General features: G+C 36.6%; 1 protein-coding gene across 1 annotated transcript in view; it reads right to left on the reverse strand.

The window, feature by feature from the left end:
- RAPGEF6 (Rap guanine nucleotide exchange factor 6) overlaps positions 1–21429 on the reverse strand; it is a 219978-nt gene that overhangs the window by 166818 nt on the left and 31731 nt on the right. The window contains 4 exon segments of the mRNA XM_020991169.2: positions 7210–7279; positions 15430–15513; positions 16375–16431; positions 21250–21320. Coding sequence (XP_020846828.1) covers positions 7210–7279; positions 15430–15513; positions 16375–16431; positions 21250–21320 — 282 coding nt within the window.

Raw genomic sequence — 21429 nt, forward strand, 5'->3', positions numbered from 1 at the left:
ACTGTCTGCCTCAGTTTCCTCAACTGTAAAATGAGGATAATAATAACATTCACCTCCCAGGGCTGCTATGAGGATCAAATGGGATAATATCTGCAAAGTGCTGGTGTTTTCTTCCCCCTTGCCACTACACCACACTGAATATTTAACTAAAAGCTGGTAATAATAAATTACATTTCATAGCACTTTATAGTTTGAAGAGATCTTTACAAGTATCTGGTATGCTATCCAACCTCTGGTCTTTCTTTACATAAAAGAAAGATCCTTAATTTCAAAAACTGTAACATATAAAACAAACAGAACATTTAATTGTTCATAACCACACCATTAAAAAAAAACCAGTAAGAATAATTCTGCTGACATTTCCAGAAGGGTTTTATGGAATGCTCTTATATATTATACAAACATGGCTTTAAGATAATATGTAAGCAATATATAATAAGAACATTCACAACTACAGGTTTACAAATTCATGGCAGGATTGAAATATTTCCCTTTCCAGGACCAATCCAACTATTCCTTCTTGTCCTGTGAGATTTTTTGTCCTCATTCTACCATAAATCCACCACAAAGGACCCACCTAATGTGCCAGGGAAGGGGAACTGAGGGATTCTTCTACATAGTTTAACATTTCATAGGTACTAGAGCTATCAGGAGTGTCCATCTGTTATTCCTCCCCATCTTACAACATTAATAGACTCACCACTACCTTTTTTCAACTTTATTGTACAGGTCATCACTGGAATATATAGCAGCTCCCTTGAGGCCACAATGAGTCACAAGTTTGATTCTTCAGAGCCTGTAGCTGTGCAAAATTCATGACCATATGACATTATATTTGCAAATATTTGCATTTAAAATTTGTATCATTATCCTAATTAATGGTTTGGGATCATAAAAAGCATGGTACAGTTTTCCAAAGGTAAACCAGTCTATTTTCTTCTTTCCAAATCAATGACCTAAGTTACTAAACAACGTGCCTATCTCAGACATATGTGCTACCATACTAACAAAGAGGCAGCATGAGGAGTAAGAGAGTGGCCTCAGAGTTAAACAAGACCCGGGTTCAAGCCCCACCTCAGACATTCACTTCTATGTGACCTTCACCTCTCAGTGACTTGAGTAACTAAGACTAAAAGTTGCAGAGAAAGTGCCAAGCTGAAGTGGTGGAAAGAATCTCCTCATCTGGAATGTCCCCATGCCAAGGAAATTACAGGCCTAGTCCACTGCTTATACGATATTCAATGTAATACAATCGTAGGTGTGGGGGGGGGGTGGAGAGAGAGATTCATTTATCTGCTATAGTGTATAAAGTGAGGTACATCACCTCCACTCCTTACTCTTACTCAATCTCAAGGACTGCCCATCTCCATCAACAGGTCTCTAACCCCCATCTGTGAGAAGTTTCCTGCTGAAAGATTCAGCTTTGCAAATGCACATTCACTACAAGCCATGGCAACTTACCCAGACAGATACAGCCCTCTTATGATAAATAACTGCTATGTTTCAAAAAGGGGTAGTGCTTCTACTAACTAGTAGAGAACAAAGCAGAGCCAAGATGGCGGAGTAGGAAGTACGTCACTCTCACCCTCTCTTACTGACCTCTGAAAGCCCAGAAAATATCAATCCAGGAAAAACCCTGAGCCAGCCAAAAGACAGGGTGCAGCAGTCTTGTAGCCCAGCTACAAGTCAAGCTCTGGGGATTGACAAGAAAGGTCCCTCTCACTCAGGGGGAGGGGGAGCAGTATAGGACAAGAGGTGTCCCAGAAAATCAGTGGCAAGCCCCACCTCAGAATACCAGAGGGGGGCCCTGAGACCCACCTTGGTGGAGCAGGCAAATGGCAACACCAGGACCCCACCCCTACCCCAAGAGTCTCAATACAGGCAGGGGAACCAGTAGATACCAGCTTGGAAAACCACCATGGGCAACGGTGTTCTCCAGCAGCCGAATCACCCAGTGCCTCATCACAACTCTTCTTTTTCAAGAATTTTCAGGTGATAAAAGATAATTCAGAATAGTCATAATTTTGAAGAAAATTATTTTATTAGGGAAGAAAACTAAAGTTCAAATTGAAGTAAGCCTTTCTCAAATACTTAAATATAAATAACAAATTTAAAAGTCTGTCAATAAGATTTTTTGAACTAATGTGTCCAACAGAATGATCTTATGAAATCTCATATTAACTTTACCAAAGAGCATATCAATATTTAGCAAGAAAAGTCTATTGCTATTCACAGAAGGAAATGAGTGGGGCAGGCAGTCTGCCGGAAATTGGCATTTTTCCATAAAAGTATATCATGGGACATGTTTAATAAAAAGTTTGCGATCTCAATACTAAAGCAGGCAAAGTATCAATTTTAGTAGACTATTTTCTACCCTAATAAATTAGCAAACAAGATAAAAGACAGGTCACAGGTAACTTTGACAAAAATTTGCTGAAAAAAAAAGACAAGTTGAGTTTTCTACACGATAGAATACTTTTTTAAAAAACCTTATCTTCTGTGACATTGGAAAGCAGGAAATATGAACCATAAGTCGTGGGAACAATACTAACTATAATGATGTTGGCACTAAGAAAAACTGAGCATAATATTTAATAACTATAATCTAAAAGCAAAAAATAAAAATAAAGGAGAGAATTGTACCCTTCATTCATAAGAAAATCTTTCACACTTTGAAGAACCTAAGCAGAGAATCAATTATGTGTCATTCTTCATTATGAATAGGAAAAGGCCAGTTAATTCAATCAGTGTACTGTGTGCAGTGACCCATGCTAGGCACTATGGGGAGACAGAGATCTTAAGATACAATCTCTAAAATACATAGTCAAATGGAATGAATGAGACAAAATACATTACTACAGTAAGAATGTTAAGTGCCATAAGAGGTACAATAAGTATTTGGGGGGGTAGGGCTAAGTAGGTAGGGAGGGGTTACCTCCAGTTGGAAGGAAGATAGCAGAAAAAGCTTCAAGCAGAAAATATCATTTCAGACTGGATATAATTGAGCAATATTCACAGGAAACCTCTCCCAAAATATCCTCCTTCCTTTCTCAACAAATTCAGTACCTAGCTCACCATCTTGCTCCTACCCTCGTATTAGGGGACTTAAAACACACAGGTAGTTTTTCTTACATCTTAATTTCCCAATTCATCAACCCACTCAACTCATCCATTCTACATCAGTTATACAACTTGTCATCATTTCCAGGATCAAGAACTCTAAGCTGTTCTTATCTAACCATGATCTATCATAAAATCTCTCCCTATGTCTCAGACACTAAGAACTAGACCTATGATTCTGCAGACAAATAAAAATATATAAAGCATTTATTAAGCACTTACTATGTGCCAGGCACTGTGCTACATGCCAAGAAAACAAATACAAGCAAAAAAGAAAGACAGCCCCTGGCTTCAAGGAGCTTATATTCTTATGGGAGAAGACAACACATAAAAGGGAGATGAAAAACAAGAAGAAGGAAATTCCCTCTACCAATGCAGGTTGACCCCTCCTATGAAATACGTAATCTTAAAGAGTTGTCTAAAGCACTAAAGGATTAAGTGATGTGCCCAGGGTCATGCAGCCAATATGTGTTAGAGGCTGGACACGGACCAAAGTCTTACTGGCTCTGAAACTAACTCTCTGTCCATTAAGCCAAAACTCTCCTAAGTATCTTACATTTCTTTGAGTTCTTTCCTGGGCCATCACCCCTGTACATGCTATGTTCTCCTCCTTTGATAATCCTGATGCCTTAATGAAATCAATTCAACTCTACACATCCTCTAGTCTAAAATTCCTTGATACCCCAAATTGCTGCTCATATCTTAAGCTCCAACTCAGGAATGTTCCCATCACTTGAATTCTCCAATTACTTCTGCTTTGCTGTAGAGAGCTGGGAAAAGTCCTGGAGGGGAGGAGGGGGTTCTGACGGGATCCACTACTAATATATGTTTTCCAGTTAGAACTTGTCCTCATTGAAGCAAAGAAATCCTTCTACTTCTCTCTAAATGACTTCCTATCCCATTAACAACACTGGTTTCACATCTTCTCAAGACCCTCCTCTCCCAGTCCTCTCAGATGAAGACCTCAATTGATAATTTATGGAGAAAATCAGGGACATTTGCTGAGAAGTCTCTTTTCTTCATCTCAAATCCCCTTGACATCATCCCCAATTATCTCATGCTTTACTCCAGTCTTTGAAGAAGTGGCCTTTTTCCCCAAAAAAACTAACCTTGGTACATGTATGCTGGATCCCATCTCCTTCCATCTTCTATAGCAAATTGCTCCCACTATCATCTCTTCTCTCTCATTAATCTTCAATCTCTTCCTTTCTACTATCTCCTTCCCTGCTTCCTAAACAGGCACATTTCCCCCATCCTTAAAAATACTCTCACCTAATCCTACCATCTGCACTAGCTATTATCCTATAGCTCTCCTCCCTTTCCCAACCCAATTCTTTGGGAAAACAGTCTATCTTCAGTATTTCCACTTTCCCACCCTTCTACAATCTGGTTTCCAACTTCATTACTCAACTGAAACTGCTTTCATGAACAATCTCTTAACTGAAAAATGTAATGGCCATATCTCAGTGCTTACCATTCTTGACCTATTTGCAGAATTTTACACTGCTGACCACTCTCTCCTAAATATTCTCTCTTCTCTGGGTTTTTTACTACACTGCTCTTTCATGGTTTTCTTCCTATCTGTCCAAACATTCTTCCATCTCCTTTGCTGACCACTACCTGGACGTATAGGCCTTCGTCCTACCCTGAGCCCTCTTCTCTTTTCTCTCTACAGTCTCACTTTGTAACCTCATCAACTTTCATGGGTTTAATTATCATCTCTATATAGATGAATCTGAGATGCATACGTATTTCCAGTCGTAGTCTCACTCCTGAGCTTCAGTTCTGTATTACAGACTATTTATTGGCCATTTTGAACTGGATGTCCCATAGGCAAATCAGATTCAATGTTTAAAACTCAAACTGTTAACTCCCCGAGCCCCTAAACCTACCCTTATTCCCAATTTTCCTATTTGCATTAAGGATACCAACATACTGCCATTCATTCAGATTCACAACCTCAGTATCAACTTTAACTCACTCTCATTAACCCTACATATCTAATCAGGTGCTAAATCTTGTCATTTCTATGTCCACAACATCTCTCAGATATACCACCCCCCCTTTTTTCATCTACACAGCCAACACCTTAGTACAGGCCCTCATCACTTCTCATCTGTTCTTGTCCAACAACTTCTAGATAAGTCTCCTTGCCTCAAGTCTCTCCCTGCTCCAGTTCATCTTCTACAAAGTCACAAAAGTGATCTTCCTAAAGAACAGGTCTGACAATGTTACCTTCTCTCCCAGATTCTCTATTACCTCTAGGATCAAATACAGAATCTCTGTTTGGCATCTAAAGCTTTTCACAACTTGGACCTTTTCCTTCTTATTTACTTAGGACATTATTCCCACCCATATTCTCTAAAGACTAGCTTTACTGATCTACTTGAGGATTCTCACACACAATAGTTCATCTCTCATCTCTGTGTTTTTGCACAGGCAATAATGCACAGAGCATTACTGAAATGCTCTGCCACCATAACGCTGTCACCTAAAATTCTTTGTGTCCTCCATGACTCAGCCCAAGTACCACCTTCTGCATAGGGCCTTTCCTGATCCCCCCAGATATTAAGGTTTTTCCATCTAAGGTTTAACTTATATGTGATTTGTATATACTTATACACATATGTATTATTTCCCCCATTTAAAATGTAAACTTGAGGGCAAAAGCTATTTTGTTTTATCTGTATGCCCAGCACCTAGCATAGTTCCTGACACATATAACTATGCTCTATGTCAAGAAAAAATAAGACCTCCTCTTCTTCCCAACACACAACATTTTTAGACTGGGAAGTGGTATGGGGAGAATACTGCATATCATAATATTTGAGGGTCACTAAGTGTTTAGCACATTAGGTGACAGAAGAGATAAAGAAAAAATAGAGGTTATATTCCTCCATCCATTTAGAAGATAACAACTTATACAAGGCCATAAAATACAAACCACACATAATAATTATTAAACAATAATTATATTATCTTACATTTATGTAACGATAGTTACATCTTTATGTGACTTGATACTTATAATTATCCTAATACAGGGTACAATTTTTGTCTCCATTTTTCAGATGAGGAAACTAAGGATCAGAGTTTTAGTGACTTATGTGAGGTCACATAGCTGCTAAGTTTTCTGACGCTAAAACAAGAACCCTTTGCATTATAACTTGCAAAGAAATATAAGATTATGGGCCCAAATGAGTGGCAATGGACATTTAAGTGCTACAATTTAGGGAAGTACAGAGTAATGGGTGTTTAACATGGGTTCAAGAAATCAAAGATGGCTAGAGTTAGGTGCTTAAGAAATGTCTGGTAACTTAAAGTAGGGCTTATCTTTGGATAAAAAAGATGGGAAGGGAGAATTCTAGAAGAATTCTAGAAGAGGGGAATAGCTTTCTAACCTTCAAGTTCAGATTGATCTTCCTAACACTGTCTGAAGTATGTAAAAACTCAGCTAGCTTCTGGGAAACAGTGATAGTAAGGGTATATAAAGTTAAATATCTACTAAATTTACTGTTCTTTTCCACCATCTATGGAGATCTTAGCTTAACCAGGCTGTAAATTTTTTAACTGTCTCTCTGGGTTCTAACTCTTCCCTAACGTCTCTAGTCCGATGCTACAAGGCCTGAAGGTATTTAATAACTGCTAATGAAATTTAACAGCAATTGAAGAAATCAGTTATTGAAAAATCATGGTCCCTATTTCCATGCCTTCAAATTCAAAACTTTTGATCACAGTAATGATTTAATCAGCATAAGCATCATTAAGGCCAATAGGGAAACTAGCATATCTAAGCCACCATCCAATGCCTGTATCATATTCAAAGAGGTTTGGTATGTGATAATAAAAAAACTACAGTCTAAATGAAAGAAGTAGTTCTAATGTTCCTACTGACAACATCTCTTATTGGTACATCCAGGTACACAGTGATCTGCACATGGTGTTTATGAGCACTTTTTCATTTATTCATTCATTTAACCATGGGATATAGTTTTGCTAAAAATGCACACAAAATAGGAGTAGGGAGGGTGGGGGAGAGAAGTTATTGAAGCACATTAAAACATATGCAACATACTTTAAAGTTCTTACCACAATCATTTCTGAAGGCTCTAGTACAATACAGTCACATCCTCTTTTTCCTCCAAACTGTTTACCAAAACTGTGAAAACAGAAAAACAAGTTGTTTGTTTTTACCAACGTGGGATGGTGAGAAAACAATGTAGTAAAGAGACTATAATTATCAGAATACCATTTGATAAACACCTTTTTTTCTAAGTTGGTCTCTAATTAGTGATATGAAAAGTACCCAAGTCTCAGAACTTCCTAAATACTGCAATTTACGTTGAATTAAGGAAATATAATGGGCAGTAACTGACAGAGAGCTTTTAAATTTACAAAATACTTTACAGACATTATCTCCTTTAATTTTTTACAATAATCATATGAGATAGAGAATGAAGACAAAACAAAGAGTGGTGAAGTGATTTTCCCAAGGTCGCACAGTTAGTAAAAGAGTCAAATAGAATTCAGATCTTCCAACTTGCAGTATATTATTCTTTCTATTTTTTTACACTGTTTCTATGCTTCATAAATATTTGGAAATTATACTGAAATACTGGCTCAATCTGTCTTTCATTTTGAACTTAATGCTGTTTCCTGTTTCTTCCATAATTGTCATAAGCTAAAGACTATAATAAAAAGCGATCCAAAACAAAATAGCAATTCAGTGAATCTTTTCTATTATTCTAACACACGGTTGTTTCCTTCTAAACAAAGAGAATATTACATGAAGAAGTTAAAGAAAGCTAACTTTTCTAACTCTAATAAAAATAATTAGTAAGTGTAAATCCAAGTACCAAGTCTTATGATGCTCGATATTACTTGAGTACACATCTTTAATACCATCATATCAAAATTAAAGAAGGAAATTCCAGGGTTGCTATGGGATACAAACATAATCTTGTTTTATTAGACACTAAGTGGTTTTGATACAAGTCAAGGCAATTTATATGAAAAGCCAGAACTTAAGGTTCTGATTCAGAAAACCATCCGGAGTTTAAAAAAAAAAATAGCACTCATTTTGACAAGACTTTCTACAGAAAAATAGCAGAGAGCTCCTTCAATGGTCCAGAAATTGAGACCAATATAAAAAATGATCCCTCTAGTCTAGATTACTCAAAAATCAATTATGTTAAAGTCTGGTGTGATTAAATTATGATTATGGTATGGCAGTAATTCAAAATAAGGAAATATAGCATAAGGTGGTCAATGAGGTAGCTTCATCAAAGAAGCCAGGAATATCCTCTACAACCAGCCATAGATCAAAAACCAGGGAAACGGCACCTACTGCACCTTAACAAAGTTATGTATTTATTTTACTTATTTTTAAATGATGTATTATGAACTTAATTTTAAACATTAATTTTATGATATGTTAGAGTACCAAACAAATTCAAAAGCCATGGGTTGGGATTTCAGCTTTGCAATGTATTAGCTGTTTAATTTTGGGCAAATCACTTTAACCTCTCCTTGTACCTGGTTTTCTTAATCTGTATCATGGGGATAAATGTGGCGCCTACCTCACCCCACGGTCACTGTGAAGATAAAATAAAATCATGTACTATGAAGATTAAATGAGATAAAATATGCAAAGCATTTTATAAACATAAAGTGATGGACAAATATGAACAATTATTATTACAACTATTTTAGAATGCACAGAAGGCAAACAGCCAATTTCTTTTTTGAAAAGCTCTAAAACTATTGTCTATCTTTAAAGAATTAAAACATTAATCTACTCACCTAATATCTAAGAACAAACATAAAACCCTTTCAGCATAGCAGAACATTTACTTTTAATGAAGAAAGCTAAGCTAAGTTACTTTGATCAACACAGCATTTGTTAAGCACCTACTGGCTGAAAGGTAGTGTATTAGGTTCTATATGAGATAAAAAGTTTAACCAAGTTAGGGTACTTAAAAATCTTGGAATTTACAGAATAGAAGGGAGATAAGACAATAAAGAATTTTGATGGACATTACATAATAAGTCCAACAGAAAGCTGCAAAATAAAATGCTACTTTTGAGAGACCTAAAGGTGACAGTCACTACAAACATGGGAAGGTATTATGAAGGAGGTATATGAATTGTATGTAATTTGCATTTAACTACACCTTGTATTTATCCCTATTGTCTTTTATTTCTTCTGTACATGCTTTTAAATTAAGTCATTGTTCATTTTAAATGAACTCATCCACCATTAGAATGTAAGCTCTTTAATAGCAAGGATTATATCATTCTTTACATTTGTATCCCAAGCACCTAGCATCAGGCTTAGCACTTAATTAATTCATGATGATTGGCTGAATGACTGACATTAAAAGAATAGTAGAAATGCAAAAAGGCATAAGAACAGCATAAGCAAAGGCAAGAAAGAGGAAAAACACATGGAGTTTTTTCAGAACAGAAGGAAGATAGGTTTGGCTAGATCAATCAATCGAAAGTATTTAGTGGAATATATTGAAGGAAGTAATACAAAATAAGGCTAGAAAAGTACAGTGGCACCAAATTGTAAAATGGCCTTGAATGCCAAGCTAGGCATTTGAATTTGCAACATGATGTAGTGGAAAGAGCACTGGGTTCTTTCTTTCCTGACTGTCTGTGTTTGAGTGAAGGGGCAGTAACTGTTGTGAGCCTCTGGATTCGAAGAATGTCAATGGCCTACTCTCCTAATCTGAGCTGACATGAAGCTATGAGGACATGGACTTGCTATTGAAGGATTCCTGCTGTGTCTATTCTTTCCTGCCTTAGATAAAGGAAATATTAGAGAGTAAACAGACTAGGGTGTGATCTTGTGAGCTTCCAAAAAGGTAAAGAGAGCATCAGGGGGTCAAATAACTAGAATGAACACGCTTCACTCCGCCCTGCAATAGAACGACTTTGTCTACCAACTACATTCAGAAATAAACTTGGTGAATTTAGTGCCTTGTTACAAACATCTTAATTTAAGCCCACTGTCCCTAGGGACTGAGGCACTTAAGGGAGAGTGTGCTCCTAGTCCCGGGGGAATGTGTACTTCCTTACTTGTCCTATCTTTTCAGTAAATATTCTTTTTATAAAGGCTAATTGATGTTAATTAGTTAAATGATATTTGGGCACCAATTAATGAGTTATTGAGAAGATATTAATAGGCACAGGTTAGGTGAGAGGGAAGAGATACCTAAGTGACTGATATTAGGAAGAACACACCAAAATGGGGGCTCAAATTGATAGCATTAGAAGATAATCCTAACTCCTTTGGCGTACTTCTAGTGTTTATATAGATAGTCTTGCTCTGGGATTTATCTTGCCAGTATATACAATACATACAACATACAACATACATACATACATATATGTATGTATGTATATAAACAGTAACGAGTAAACATTAAGTTCCATGAAGACAAGGGCTATGTCTTATAACATCTTTTTATCTATCATTCCCCCTTACACAATATTCTATGTACAGTAAGCCCTAATAAATGTCTGCTAAATCACGGAGCTAATGAACAAATGCACACATATTATACAGTATGGGCACTGTAATAAAGTCACTGGGGATAATAAACCTTAAAAAAAAGGATTAAATTCAGAGTCTGCATAAATCTGAATTTGAATCTCCCCCATGACACTTACTAGCTGTATAACCTTGGGCAATTACCTCAACCTTCCTAAGTGTCAGCTTCCTCATCTGAAAAATAGGGACATGGTAATTACATCTTACAAGACTGGTCAAATAACATTGTGTGTAAAAGAATTTGAAAGCCTTGAAGTGCTATAAAAATGTCAGCTATCAGTATTATTACTTGACAGTAAATAGTCAATGAAGACTTTTTCTGTGTAAGATTGCTATGTTCAGTTCTATGTATCGAAAAATAATCTGGCAATGGGCTGAAGGATGGATAGGATAAGGAAGAGAATGAAGGTGGGAGAGCCTATTAGGAGGCTCCTACGATAGCCTGTATTAAGGGCCTGTACTAAGGCAGTACCAGTAGGAATAAAAAGGGAAAAATATGAGAGATGTTCTACAAATGGCAGGATTCAGTAACTGGCTACATCACAATGCCTTATTTAAAACTTTGGAGATACAGGCTACATGCCAGCAACTAAAGCAGAAACAGCATTGTTAATCTACAAGTGGCAGGGCTTACATTTGATAAAGAGTAAGTACTGATACATTCACAAGTGCTTTTGTTTACAACGTATTAAGTAAAGCGACTATCTCCCCCCAAAGACAGTTAAAATGCATTCTTAAAGGTCATGCAATATCTAAGTCACAATCTACAGCAGCAAAAAAACAAAAAACAAAAGAAAAAACCAAGAATCTGCAAAGCTTTCATGAATCATAGGTATCATCTACATTGTTCACCTTCCCCCCATCCACCTCATCCAGAAAATAACAGGAGATTTCAGAAAGTTTTTCTGTTCTCCAAAATAAGATCAAATTCATTTGGGCTGAAATATAATACCTAAACAAACAGCAGACTGAAGTGATGAAAGGAATTTGTCAGATATTCCTTTAAGATAATTAATCAATTGATTGATAAGATAATTATATAAGACACTCAGGCATTTTGATGAACCACATAATTTAACAAACCCTATTACTTCCATAACTATATTTGTATGTTACCATGATCTGAAATTTGGAAATGGCCTACCGACAAATTCACTGACAAATATAATCATGTACAATTAACTCTCTCACACTTGTTCTGCCTTATTAGAAACCTTTGACTCTGGGGTGAAATTTTATCGTTAATCTTTGGGTTTAAATTTTATAATATACTTACACTGTTGTTGTTTTTTAACATGTATCCTAAAAGCTGTGGCAAATGGCTGCATTTTATTAAACTCAAACACCTTTCTAACCTTTTGCAATGCTGTATGCTACTAATTTTCCTAATAATCACATTAAAAGTGCAGCTTGTGAAAATTGACATCATTTACCTACATCTAAATTTTTTGGGACTCAGTTACAATTTTTCCTCACATTCACCAAAGAGTTAATAATAGCCTAAAAAAAACCTGCCAAAATGATCACTTCAATTTTTAAAGGTTTTTTAACATCTTATAATACACCCATGAATTATCAGTTTTATGAAAAACGAAGGAACTGAACACAGAACTACCCCTTGATGAGAGTTAGAAATGATGCCAAAAGGAGAGGATAGCATGTGTAACTCACATAAAATCTCAAACTACAACTTCAATAAAATATTAACTTCAATTATTCGACTTTGCCAGAGCTGCTAATATGTAACAAAAGACCTGAGCTTTAGCTTTAATTACCTTGAAAAATCTGGTAAGCAATAAACTGGGTATAAAGTAAATAAATAATAGCACTGTTTGAATCATTAAGCAAAGCTAGAATTATAGAAGTGAGAGCTACATTGCTCTCTCACCAGAAGAGTAACATTAAAGAAGCTACATGGTACACAGCAGCAATGTGGTAAATTAAGCAGAGATTATAACCCAGCCCTAACAGTAATTCATAGCTATCATCTATAGGAGGCAAATCTCTTTCCCTCTTTAGACTGCCATTTTTCTAGCTACAAACATTGGACTGTACATCTCTAATATCTCTAACATCATGTCTAGCTTCAAATATTATGGTTCTTTCCATCTTGGCCCTTCTTTGCTCTAACATCAATAAAATTTGGAAACTTTGTTGTGTTTAAAGGAAAAATAAAAAGAAAGGTAAAATTCACATTGCCTAAGGTAAATGAGCTTCTAAGATTCTCATAGTCTAAAATTCAAAAGATCTTGGGGTTCAATAAACTGATACTAGCAAACCTTCCCTAAATATAGCTCTTCCACTACCACTCCTTTACTCACCTCAGAAAGATCTACCTACTCATACTCCTAATAATCTTTGCTTTTTTCCCCCTAATTCTACTCAAACTATACTAGCATCTGGTTCCTAGGAGATCCATTAACTTTAGTTCTTTTATGCTAATTAGAGGTTCCAGGGATGGAAGCATTTTACATTGATCCAGATGTAACATATACAGTTAATCTTCTAGACTATTTTCTCTTCTCCCCTGAATGGAGAGCATGCTAATTTTTTAAATGTTTTATTGATGACATTTTTTACACCAATATCACTTCCCAATAACCCATATCCTCTAAGAACTCTCTCTTATTATCCAGAAAAAAAGTTGAGCCAGTCAGTTAACACCCTTACTATGTGCCAGGCACTGGGGTAAATGCTAGAGATACAAAGAAGGGCAAAAGCTAGTTCCCTGCCTTCAAGTGGCATACACTCTCATGGCAAAACAATATGCAAATGACTGTGAATCTATAGGATAGTCATATACATATATACATATATACACATACACACACACAAACATAAATATACACATAGAATATATGAAGGTAATCTGAAAGGACAAGATACTGGCAATAAGATTGGGATTGGGAAAGACCACTTAAACTTGAGGATGCCAGGGAAGGCCAGAGATAAAAGTGGGGAAGGGAGAGAAATCACCCTGTGAAATAACCAGGGCAAAGGCAGAGTGACAGGAAATAAAAGTGTCACGTTCAAGGACCAGGATTAAGGTATAAGAAGGCTGGAAAAATAGGAAGGGGTCCAAGTTATGAAGAGCTTTAAATAACAGAGGACTTTATATTTGATTTTAGAAGTAATAGAGTGCCACTGGATAGCATGGGCTTGACATGGTCACACTTATACCTTAGAAAAATAAGCCTAATGAAATAGGCAAAAATTCAAAGCAGGAAAATCAACTAGAAGGCTAATGCAGTAGTCCAGAGAAGAGGAAAAGAGGACCTGAACTGTAGCTTCATGAATAAAGAGAAGGAGTTAAATACAGGATACTGTGAAGGCAGAAATGACAAAATTTGGCAGTGGACTGGAAATGCAGTATAAGTTAAAGTCAAGAGCGAAGGATGATACTGATGTTAGGATGATACTCATCCTGAGTGACTGGAAGGATGGTGGTATCCTTGACAATAATAAGTAAGTTCAGAAGGGAGAGGGTTTGAGAGGAAAGAAAATGAGTTCTGTTTTAGACATGTTGACATTGACATGTCTACAGCAGAGCCAGTTCAAGATGTCGGAAGGGTAGTTGGAGATATGTGGTTTAGCTCAGCAGAGAGACTAGAGTGGTTATATAGATGTGAATAGATATATAGACATGTGTATTGAGATGATAAATGAACCTGTGGGAGCTGATGAGATCATCAAGTGAGATAATATAGAACAGAAAGAGGAAGGTAAGGATAAAGCCATTATAGGACATTCATGGTTAGCAGGCATGGTATGGATGAAGAACCAACAAAGGAGACTGACAAAGACAGGTCTGATAAGAAGGAAACCTACAAGAGAATAATGTCATGAAAACCTAGTAAGGAAAGAATATCCAAGAGGACGAGGTCAACAGTGTCAAATGCTGTAGACATTCACTACAAACAGGTCAAGGAGGATCAGGATTGAGAAAAGGCAATTAGATTTTTACAATTAAGAAATTGTGGGTGACTTTGAAGAGAGCAATTTCAGTCAAATGGTGAGGTCAGAAGCTAGAATGAAAAGAGTTCAGCAGAGAGAGTAAGGAAACACGCTAAGGTCTCAATCCTAAATGGCTTTCTCACGAAGTTTAGCCAGGAATGGCAAGAAAGCTATGACACAATAAGAAACAGGCACTGTAACTGCTATCTTGACAATAAATGCATTGTTCCACACCTGTGGTCCACCACTTCTCTACCAAGAGAAGAGAAACAGGCACCCCTCATACTTTAGTTTCCAAAACTATGGTGTATATCTGAATTTGGCCAATGTAGAAATAATGTAACATAAAAAGAGCAAGCACTACAAATGAAGGCTCAAAGTACAGACTGACCAAATAAGCTCTAGGTCAGTTCCTTAACTTTTTAGGGGTCACTGACCCCTAGTATGGTGTAGCAGTATGGTGAAACCCATGGATCCCTTCTTACAAGGTTATATTTAAATGCATGAAATAAAATATACAGGATTACAAAAAGAAACCAATTATACTGCAATGTAACTATCTTTAAAAAAAAAATTCACAGGCCCAAGTTTAAAAACCCCTACTCTAAACATTTAAATATAATGCTATCAGAAATAGAAACTACAGTCTGATCCCTGTCAAGCATCTTCCATGACAGATGCTAAAGAACTGTCTCTTTATTCACATAAGCATAAGCATCACAAAACCAAGCAAAACAGTTTATAATACAGATTATCTGACCTGAAATCACTACTATAACAACACTCTTATAACATACCTTTGAGGAGCGAAAATTACAGATTCATTCATAAATACAGATCCAGAAAGAAGAATATACCAACATCTGGCAATGGTTTCAGGGCTATAAAAAAGAAATATTTAGTCACATTTATTTAGTCTCAATACTAGGTGAATTCAAACTTTATGCAAGTCATCGAAAGTCTTTGCCAATAAGTGTTCTCAGTATAATGATTTAAAGAAAATTTTTAATTGCTAATCAAATGGGTTATGCTACTCAGATTTCTTCAGTATCTAGATTACCACACGGGTCAAAACTGTTCAAATTACATTTAACTGATAGGGTTTATTAACTCATGTGGCTAAATTACTTTAGACACAGCCTAAAGGTCACATATTCCATTTCTATATTGGCTATCTAGCTTCACAGAAACAAAATTCTGTTACATAGTAAATACTAACTCTGGTCTAATTACAAAATAAACCAGAAGAATACATGTGAAGAGTCATGTCATTTCATAAAACTACCCCAAAAAATTAACCCTTTAAGCTTCTTTCCTACTGATGATGGTCTAAGGATGTCTGTACTCAAAATAAAATATTTTACGTATACACCCAGTCCCTGAATGCTTAACATTTGTGTGCGTAGGAACTGTTCCAAAATCATGATATCTAGCAACAGTCTAAATATTGGGTGTACCAATGTCATTAAATTGGAGACCCTAAATAAATTTGGTAGCTAAAAAATTCCATTCATATAGGTATTAACTTTTTTTGGTTTATCTGGTTTTCCTTTGGCAACTGGTACCAATCTGCCAAAATGTAGACCTAAAAGTAATCATGCTTTACAATTTTATATAATTCATAAATGACCAAAACAAAATCAATCATTTCTAGTTGTCTGTATAATTTCTGTTTCATAACAACTGATACCAAAGGTAAAATTTAATAAAACATTAAAGCCACCCAAGTTAGTAACACTTACCAAAAAAGAATTTGATTGCCATTATATCTTTCATACCGTGCTCTTGCAGATATTAACCTGATAAACAAAAATATAAGTTAAATCTTTTATAACAGACTATTATTCAAGTTACATAGCTTAAAGGACGACCTTTGACATAAACTAAGCTATCACTGAGCAGTGTTACATTATTAGATCCAATCAGTTATAAATCCCATCTTCTGTTCAAAGAAGCACTTTCAAATATGTTTTTAAAAATCATATTGTTGTACAATATATTTACTAAACTTTCCTTTTTGACAAATCAAGCTTATCAATTTATCACTAAAACACAAAGCATGGCTTAATCTCTACATTTTAAAAACATTATTACTTCAGGTCAGTCATGCTCTTTCCCTGTGTCGAGCCCTTATCTGACACATGGCAACAATTTAATAATTTCCATTATCCAGAAGAAAATAAAAAACTCCCTGTATATCTAGAGCATTACAGCAAAAGGCACCAAGGCTAGGGCGAGAAGCCTTTAAGAATAACATGGTTACTGAGGGATAAAGGATGTCATCTCTGGAAGTTAGAATCAGCTAGACAGGAAAAGAGAAATGAGAAAAGCAGCCAGTCAACCACAAGCAGACAAGAAAAATAAACCAGCACGGAGGTAACACAATCACAACAAAAGAGATGAAACCAGGATACAATCTGAGTCCACATCTAGACTACTGAGTCACCATTTACATAAAATATAATAGAACCAAAGGATCATAAAATCATAACTAAAGCTACAAAGGACCTTATAGGTCACAAAGATTTTTTTTTTTAAATGAAGGAACTGAGGCTTAGAGAAGTTAAGTGACTTACCCAAAGTCACCGATTGGGACAGTCAGAATTCCCAGGTCCTCTGAGAATCAGGTCCTCTGACTATGTTCAGCAGGACAAATTCAGCACTCTTGCAGATAATATGAAATTTCAGACCAGATTCCTCAGGCACCAAGAGTGCCCTAAGACTACTGCCCCTGCCATAAGTTCATACACGCTCAGTGAATTCACACCAATTTTAATATTAAGCTAAATGAAAAAATAAGCTCCAAATCTGCTCAAAAAAGTTCAAATTATTTTTTGAATATTTACCCCACTGCATCCTACCCCAGACAATAGCTGCCTGTATAGAAGTTAGAAAATTCTTTAGATCAACCCACATCTTTAAATAAATTAGAACCTGAGCTCAAAATCTGCCCTGAATGTGGGGTCTACAATATTTTGTACAAAGTGTTACAATATTCTTCTCCTTCATCAATATTATTAGCAATGATATGGATATTTATATCACATATTAAGACTTACAAAGCACTTTACATCCCTCATTTCATTTGGTCTTCAAAAGAACTTTGTGAGCTAAGTGCTAAGGATATCATCACCATCCCTCACTCTCCCTCACGCCACACATCCAGTTAGTTGCCAAATCCTGTAGTTTCTACCTCCAAAAAAATCTCCTGACATCCAATTTCTCCCTAATTCAGACAACCATCAGCGTAAGTTCAGGCCCTCAACTCAGGCCTCATGAGATCCCTCACCTGGACTATTTCAATGGTCTCCTAATTGGTCTTCCAGCCTCAAATCTCTCCCTTCGCCAATCCATCCTCCACATAGCTGTCAAAGTAATTTTCCTTAAGCACTGTTCTAACTATGTTTCTCTCCTGCTCAGTAAACTCCACTGTCTCTCAGTTGACTCTAGGATCACATACAAACTTCTCTATTTGGTTCTTAATGCCCTTCACCACTGGCCCCAATCTATCTTTCCAGACTCATTGTCCATTATTTCCCTTGTTCACTCTAGCTTTGTCTCTGTAAGTCACACAACAAACTCTACATGCTTCTGAACTAGACATTCTTCCATACCCCACATGTACAGCATGCACTCCACTCCCTCCTTACCCCTGCCTCCAGAGAATCGTTTCTTTCTCACTTCTACACGAAATCTTCCCCTATTTCCCCTTCTCCAATTACTTTGTATTTACTTTGTATTTATTTTATATTTTTTCTATACATATTTATTCTGTATATGGTTATATATGGACATACTGTTCTCCAAAAGAATATAAGCTTCAAGAGGGCAAGAGTGATTACAGTTATCCCTTCCACATCGAAGGTGTTAAGGGCTCGTGACAGCCTCATGATCTGGAAAACCTGTGTAAAATCTTTTGGCCCTCCCTTCATACCAGATAAGTCTGAATTTTTTCTTTTTCTTTTATGGAGTGTTTACAGTACCTTATTGTAAAAATATGGGTTAAGTATTTGGTCACAGGCTCTGTGTTGTCTGCTGGCCTTCACATATCTTCTGGAGCTTCCACAAAACTCCCCAAAAATTCCCATTTAATTTCCTATGCCAATCCATAATATATCAAAAGCGCAATGCAAAGTTGTGATGCAAAAGGGATAACTGTAATTTTTCTTTGCATCCCCAAGGCCTAGCACAGGGCCTGTTACATAGCAGGTATTAAACCAATGCTTATCGATCAACTAATCTCCTTTGTACAAAAGAGGCTCAGAGAGCAGGATGGCACAGCACATTAGATAGTATGCTACACTTCAGAATGAAGCAGACCTGGGCTCAAATTCAGCCTCCGATACTTCATAGAATTATAGATTTGGAGCTGTCAGGCACCATAGAAATCAGTCTCTAACAGAAACAGGGTCCTCTTTCCTTTATCCCCCATGTGGTTAATCTAGTTCTTTTCCTAAAAGACAAAGAAGCTAAGATTTGATTGACACAAGAGGATAAGGCTCAAGTTATCTAGCTGTTGTTGATACAGCTTCAAGCTGTATTGATATAGCTTAATATTCAACTAAGCCATAAAAAGGCCCACCTGTATCAAGTATAGGCCCTTCAGATTTGGCAGGCACCAGACTCTGTCTTGCTGACCAGAATGGTTTCCACACAGAGGTAAGGGAAGGCCACATCCTGTATCCTAGTTCAGTATCCTTTCCAAACTCTGACCTATCAGTGTTTCATTTAATTCCAATATGAGACATAAACTACCAGGAAACTGGCTTGAGTCAGGTCTAACCCATTCAGCAGTCCAATCTTTTCATTTACAGATAAATAAACTTAAGACCCATAGAAGGAAAAGTAATTTGCCAGGGACACACAAGTAATAAGTGACAAAGATGAGACCTTAACCCAGGTCCTGCACTCCAAATCTAGCATTCTTTTCACTAATGGCTAGGTGACCTTTGGCAAGCCACTTCATCTCTCAGTCTTAGTTTCCTCATCTGTAAAAAAGGGATAACTATAGTACCCATCATTTTTGTGAAGCTAAAGTGAGTTAATGTACATAAAATGCTTTGCAAAGTTTAAAGTGCTATATCAAATGTTAGCTCTAGTAAAAGAGTCAAGATACAAACTCAGTTTCTAGTATCCGCAACTAGAACACTCAGACCTACACCAAACTCCCTGCAATGTTAGTCAAACTTTTCTTTTCAAAAAACCTTCCCATAATCTACTCTACTAAGTGTCATTAGCAAGCAAGCTGAACTAAGACCCCTTCTCCCAACCAAAAATAAATTCTTGAGTTTTCAAGTATGTTGTATTAAAAAAAGCTTAAAAACACAGGAATGAAGTATCACTGCCTTAAATTTCACTTCTCAATTTTTTTCATGAGTAAAGGGGTCTAGCGATGCCTGCCGGGCCTTGAGAATAGGAGAAATATAAAGCAGGCCGTCTGTTGTAGACTGTAAACCTTGGTTGGCAGGCCTGTGGGGATTGAAATTGTCCAACCTACAATAAAAGAAACTGAGGCAGAGTTCTGAGCCAAAGGCACTTCATTAAAGGGTCCATGGTTCCCTCTAATGAAGTGGACCTCAGATCTTCCTCACAATTTGAGATCCCTCCTTCCAGGACCTTGTTTTCATAGGGTTTGATACCCAAATATGCAAAACAGGCATGGTAAAATACAGAATCTCATTGGTCACCTTGCTCTTGAGGGCCAAAAATGACATATTAACAGGAAGGGTCTTGGGTTGGGTGAGGCATGGGGCATCTCCACTAAATGGTCATAAGATGGTCATCTACTCATGCTGGACAAGAGAGAATAGTCCATAAGTACAAAAATAAGTTGGCCTTTCCAATGCATCAAGACATCCCACCCACGCTGGGTTTGGAAAGGGAATTCAAGCAAAGCAGAATGGCGGTGTCTTTGTCAGGATTCCCGTGGGTGTGTAAGTGAGCCTCATAACTCAGGCCTGCCTGACTCCAGGCCTGGTGCTTTTATTCTCTGCACCACTTTGCTACCCAGACCCCGAAATGCCAAGGAATGGGAATGATGATGACTCTTCTACCCAACACCCCAAATCTTGTACAGATAAAGAAATCAACAGAGAACACATCATTTTCAAAGGCAGAGAGCAGCATCGAAATATATTATCATTATCATCACCTCTAATAGTCACAATCTAGGATGAGGCTTCAACTATAAGTGAGTAGGACACTCACATCCTTCAGTTCTATAATATATCACTAGATAAATTACACTTTTTAAAAATACCAAGTGACTATTACAAAATAAAGATGATTTTTAAAAAAAATATGTTAAACTTAATTGTTCACAATACTGAATTTCATAACTATAACAAAATCAACTAAAAGGAGTTTTGAAATATTTTTCACTATTATGGATTTTTTGTATAACAATATTTAATCTTTATTCAGTAAGCCCTGTCTACAATGAAAACCACTAAAGGGAAACAGCTTTTTATTCTTTCTAGGTTTTTGTTTGTTTTGGTTTTTTTTTTTTAGGCAATTGGGGCTAAGTGACTTGCCCAGGGTCACACAGCTAGTAAGTTTTATTCTTTCTAATGACTCACATCTTTCTTCTTATTCTGGGGTATTTGTTGGCTATTTACCTTAGCTGATGTTCCCTGAGATTTGACAAAATCTCCATCCCGTGAAGATAAGAATAAATAGTATTTAAATCCTGTAGAAAGAAAAACAGAGATTTTAGGTTTTCATTCAAATAGAAATTTCTAAGTACAAAGAGGTCCTCCTCCCTTCTTTGTACCCCACCTTCAGTCCCTACCCCCGTC

The sequence above is a fragment of the Phascolarctos cinereus genome, unplaced genomic scaffold, assembly GCF_003287225.1.
Source record: "Phascolarctos cinereus isolate Bilbo 61053 unplaced genomic scaffold, phaCin_HiC Scaffold_2;HRSCAF=192, whole genome shotgun sequence".
Lineage (NCBI taxonomy): Eukaryota > Metazoa > Chordata > Mammalia > Diprotodontia > Phascolarctidae > Phascolarctos > Phascolarctos cinereus.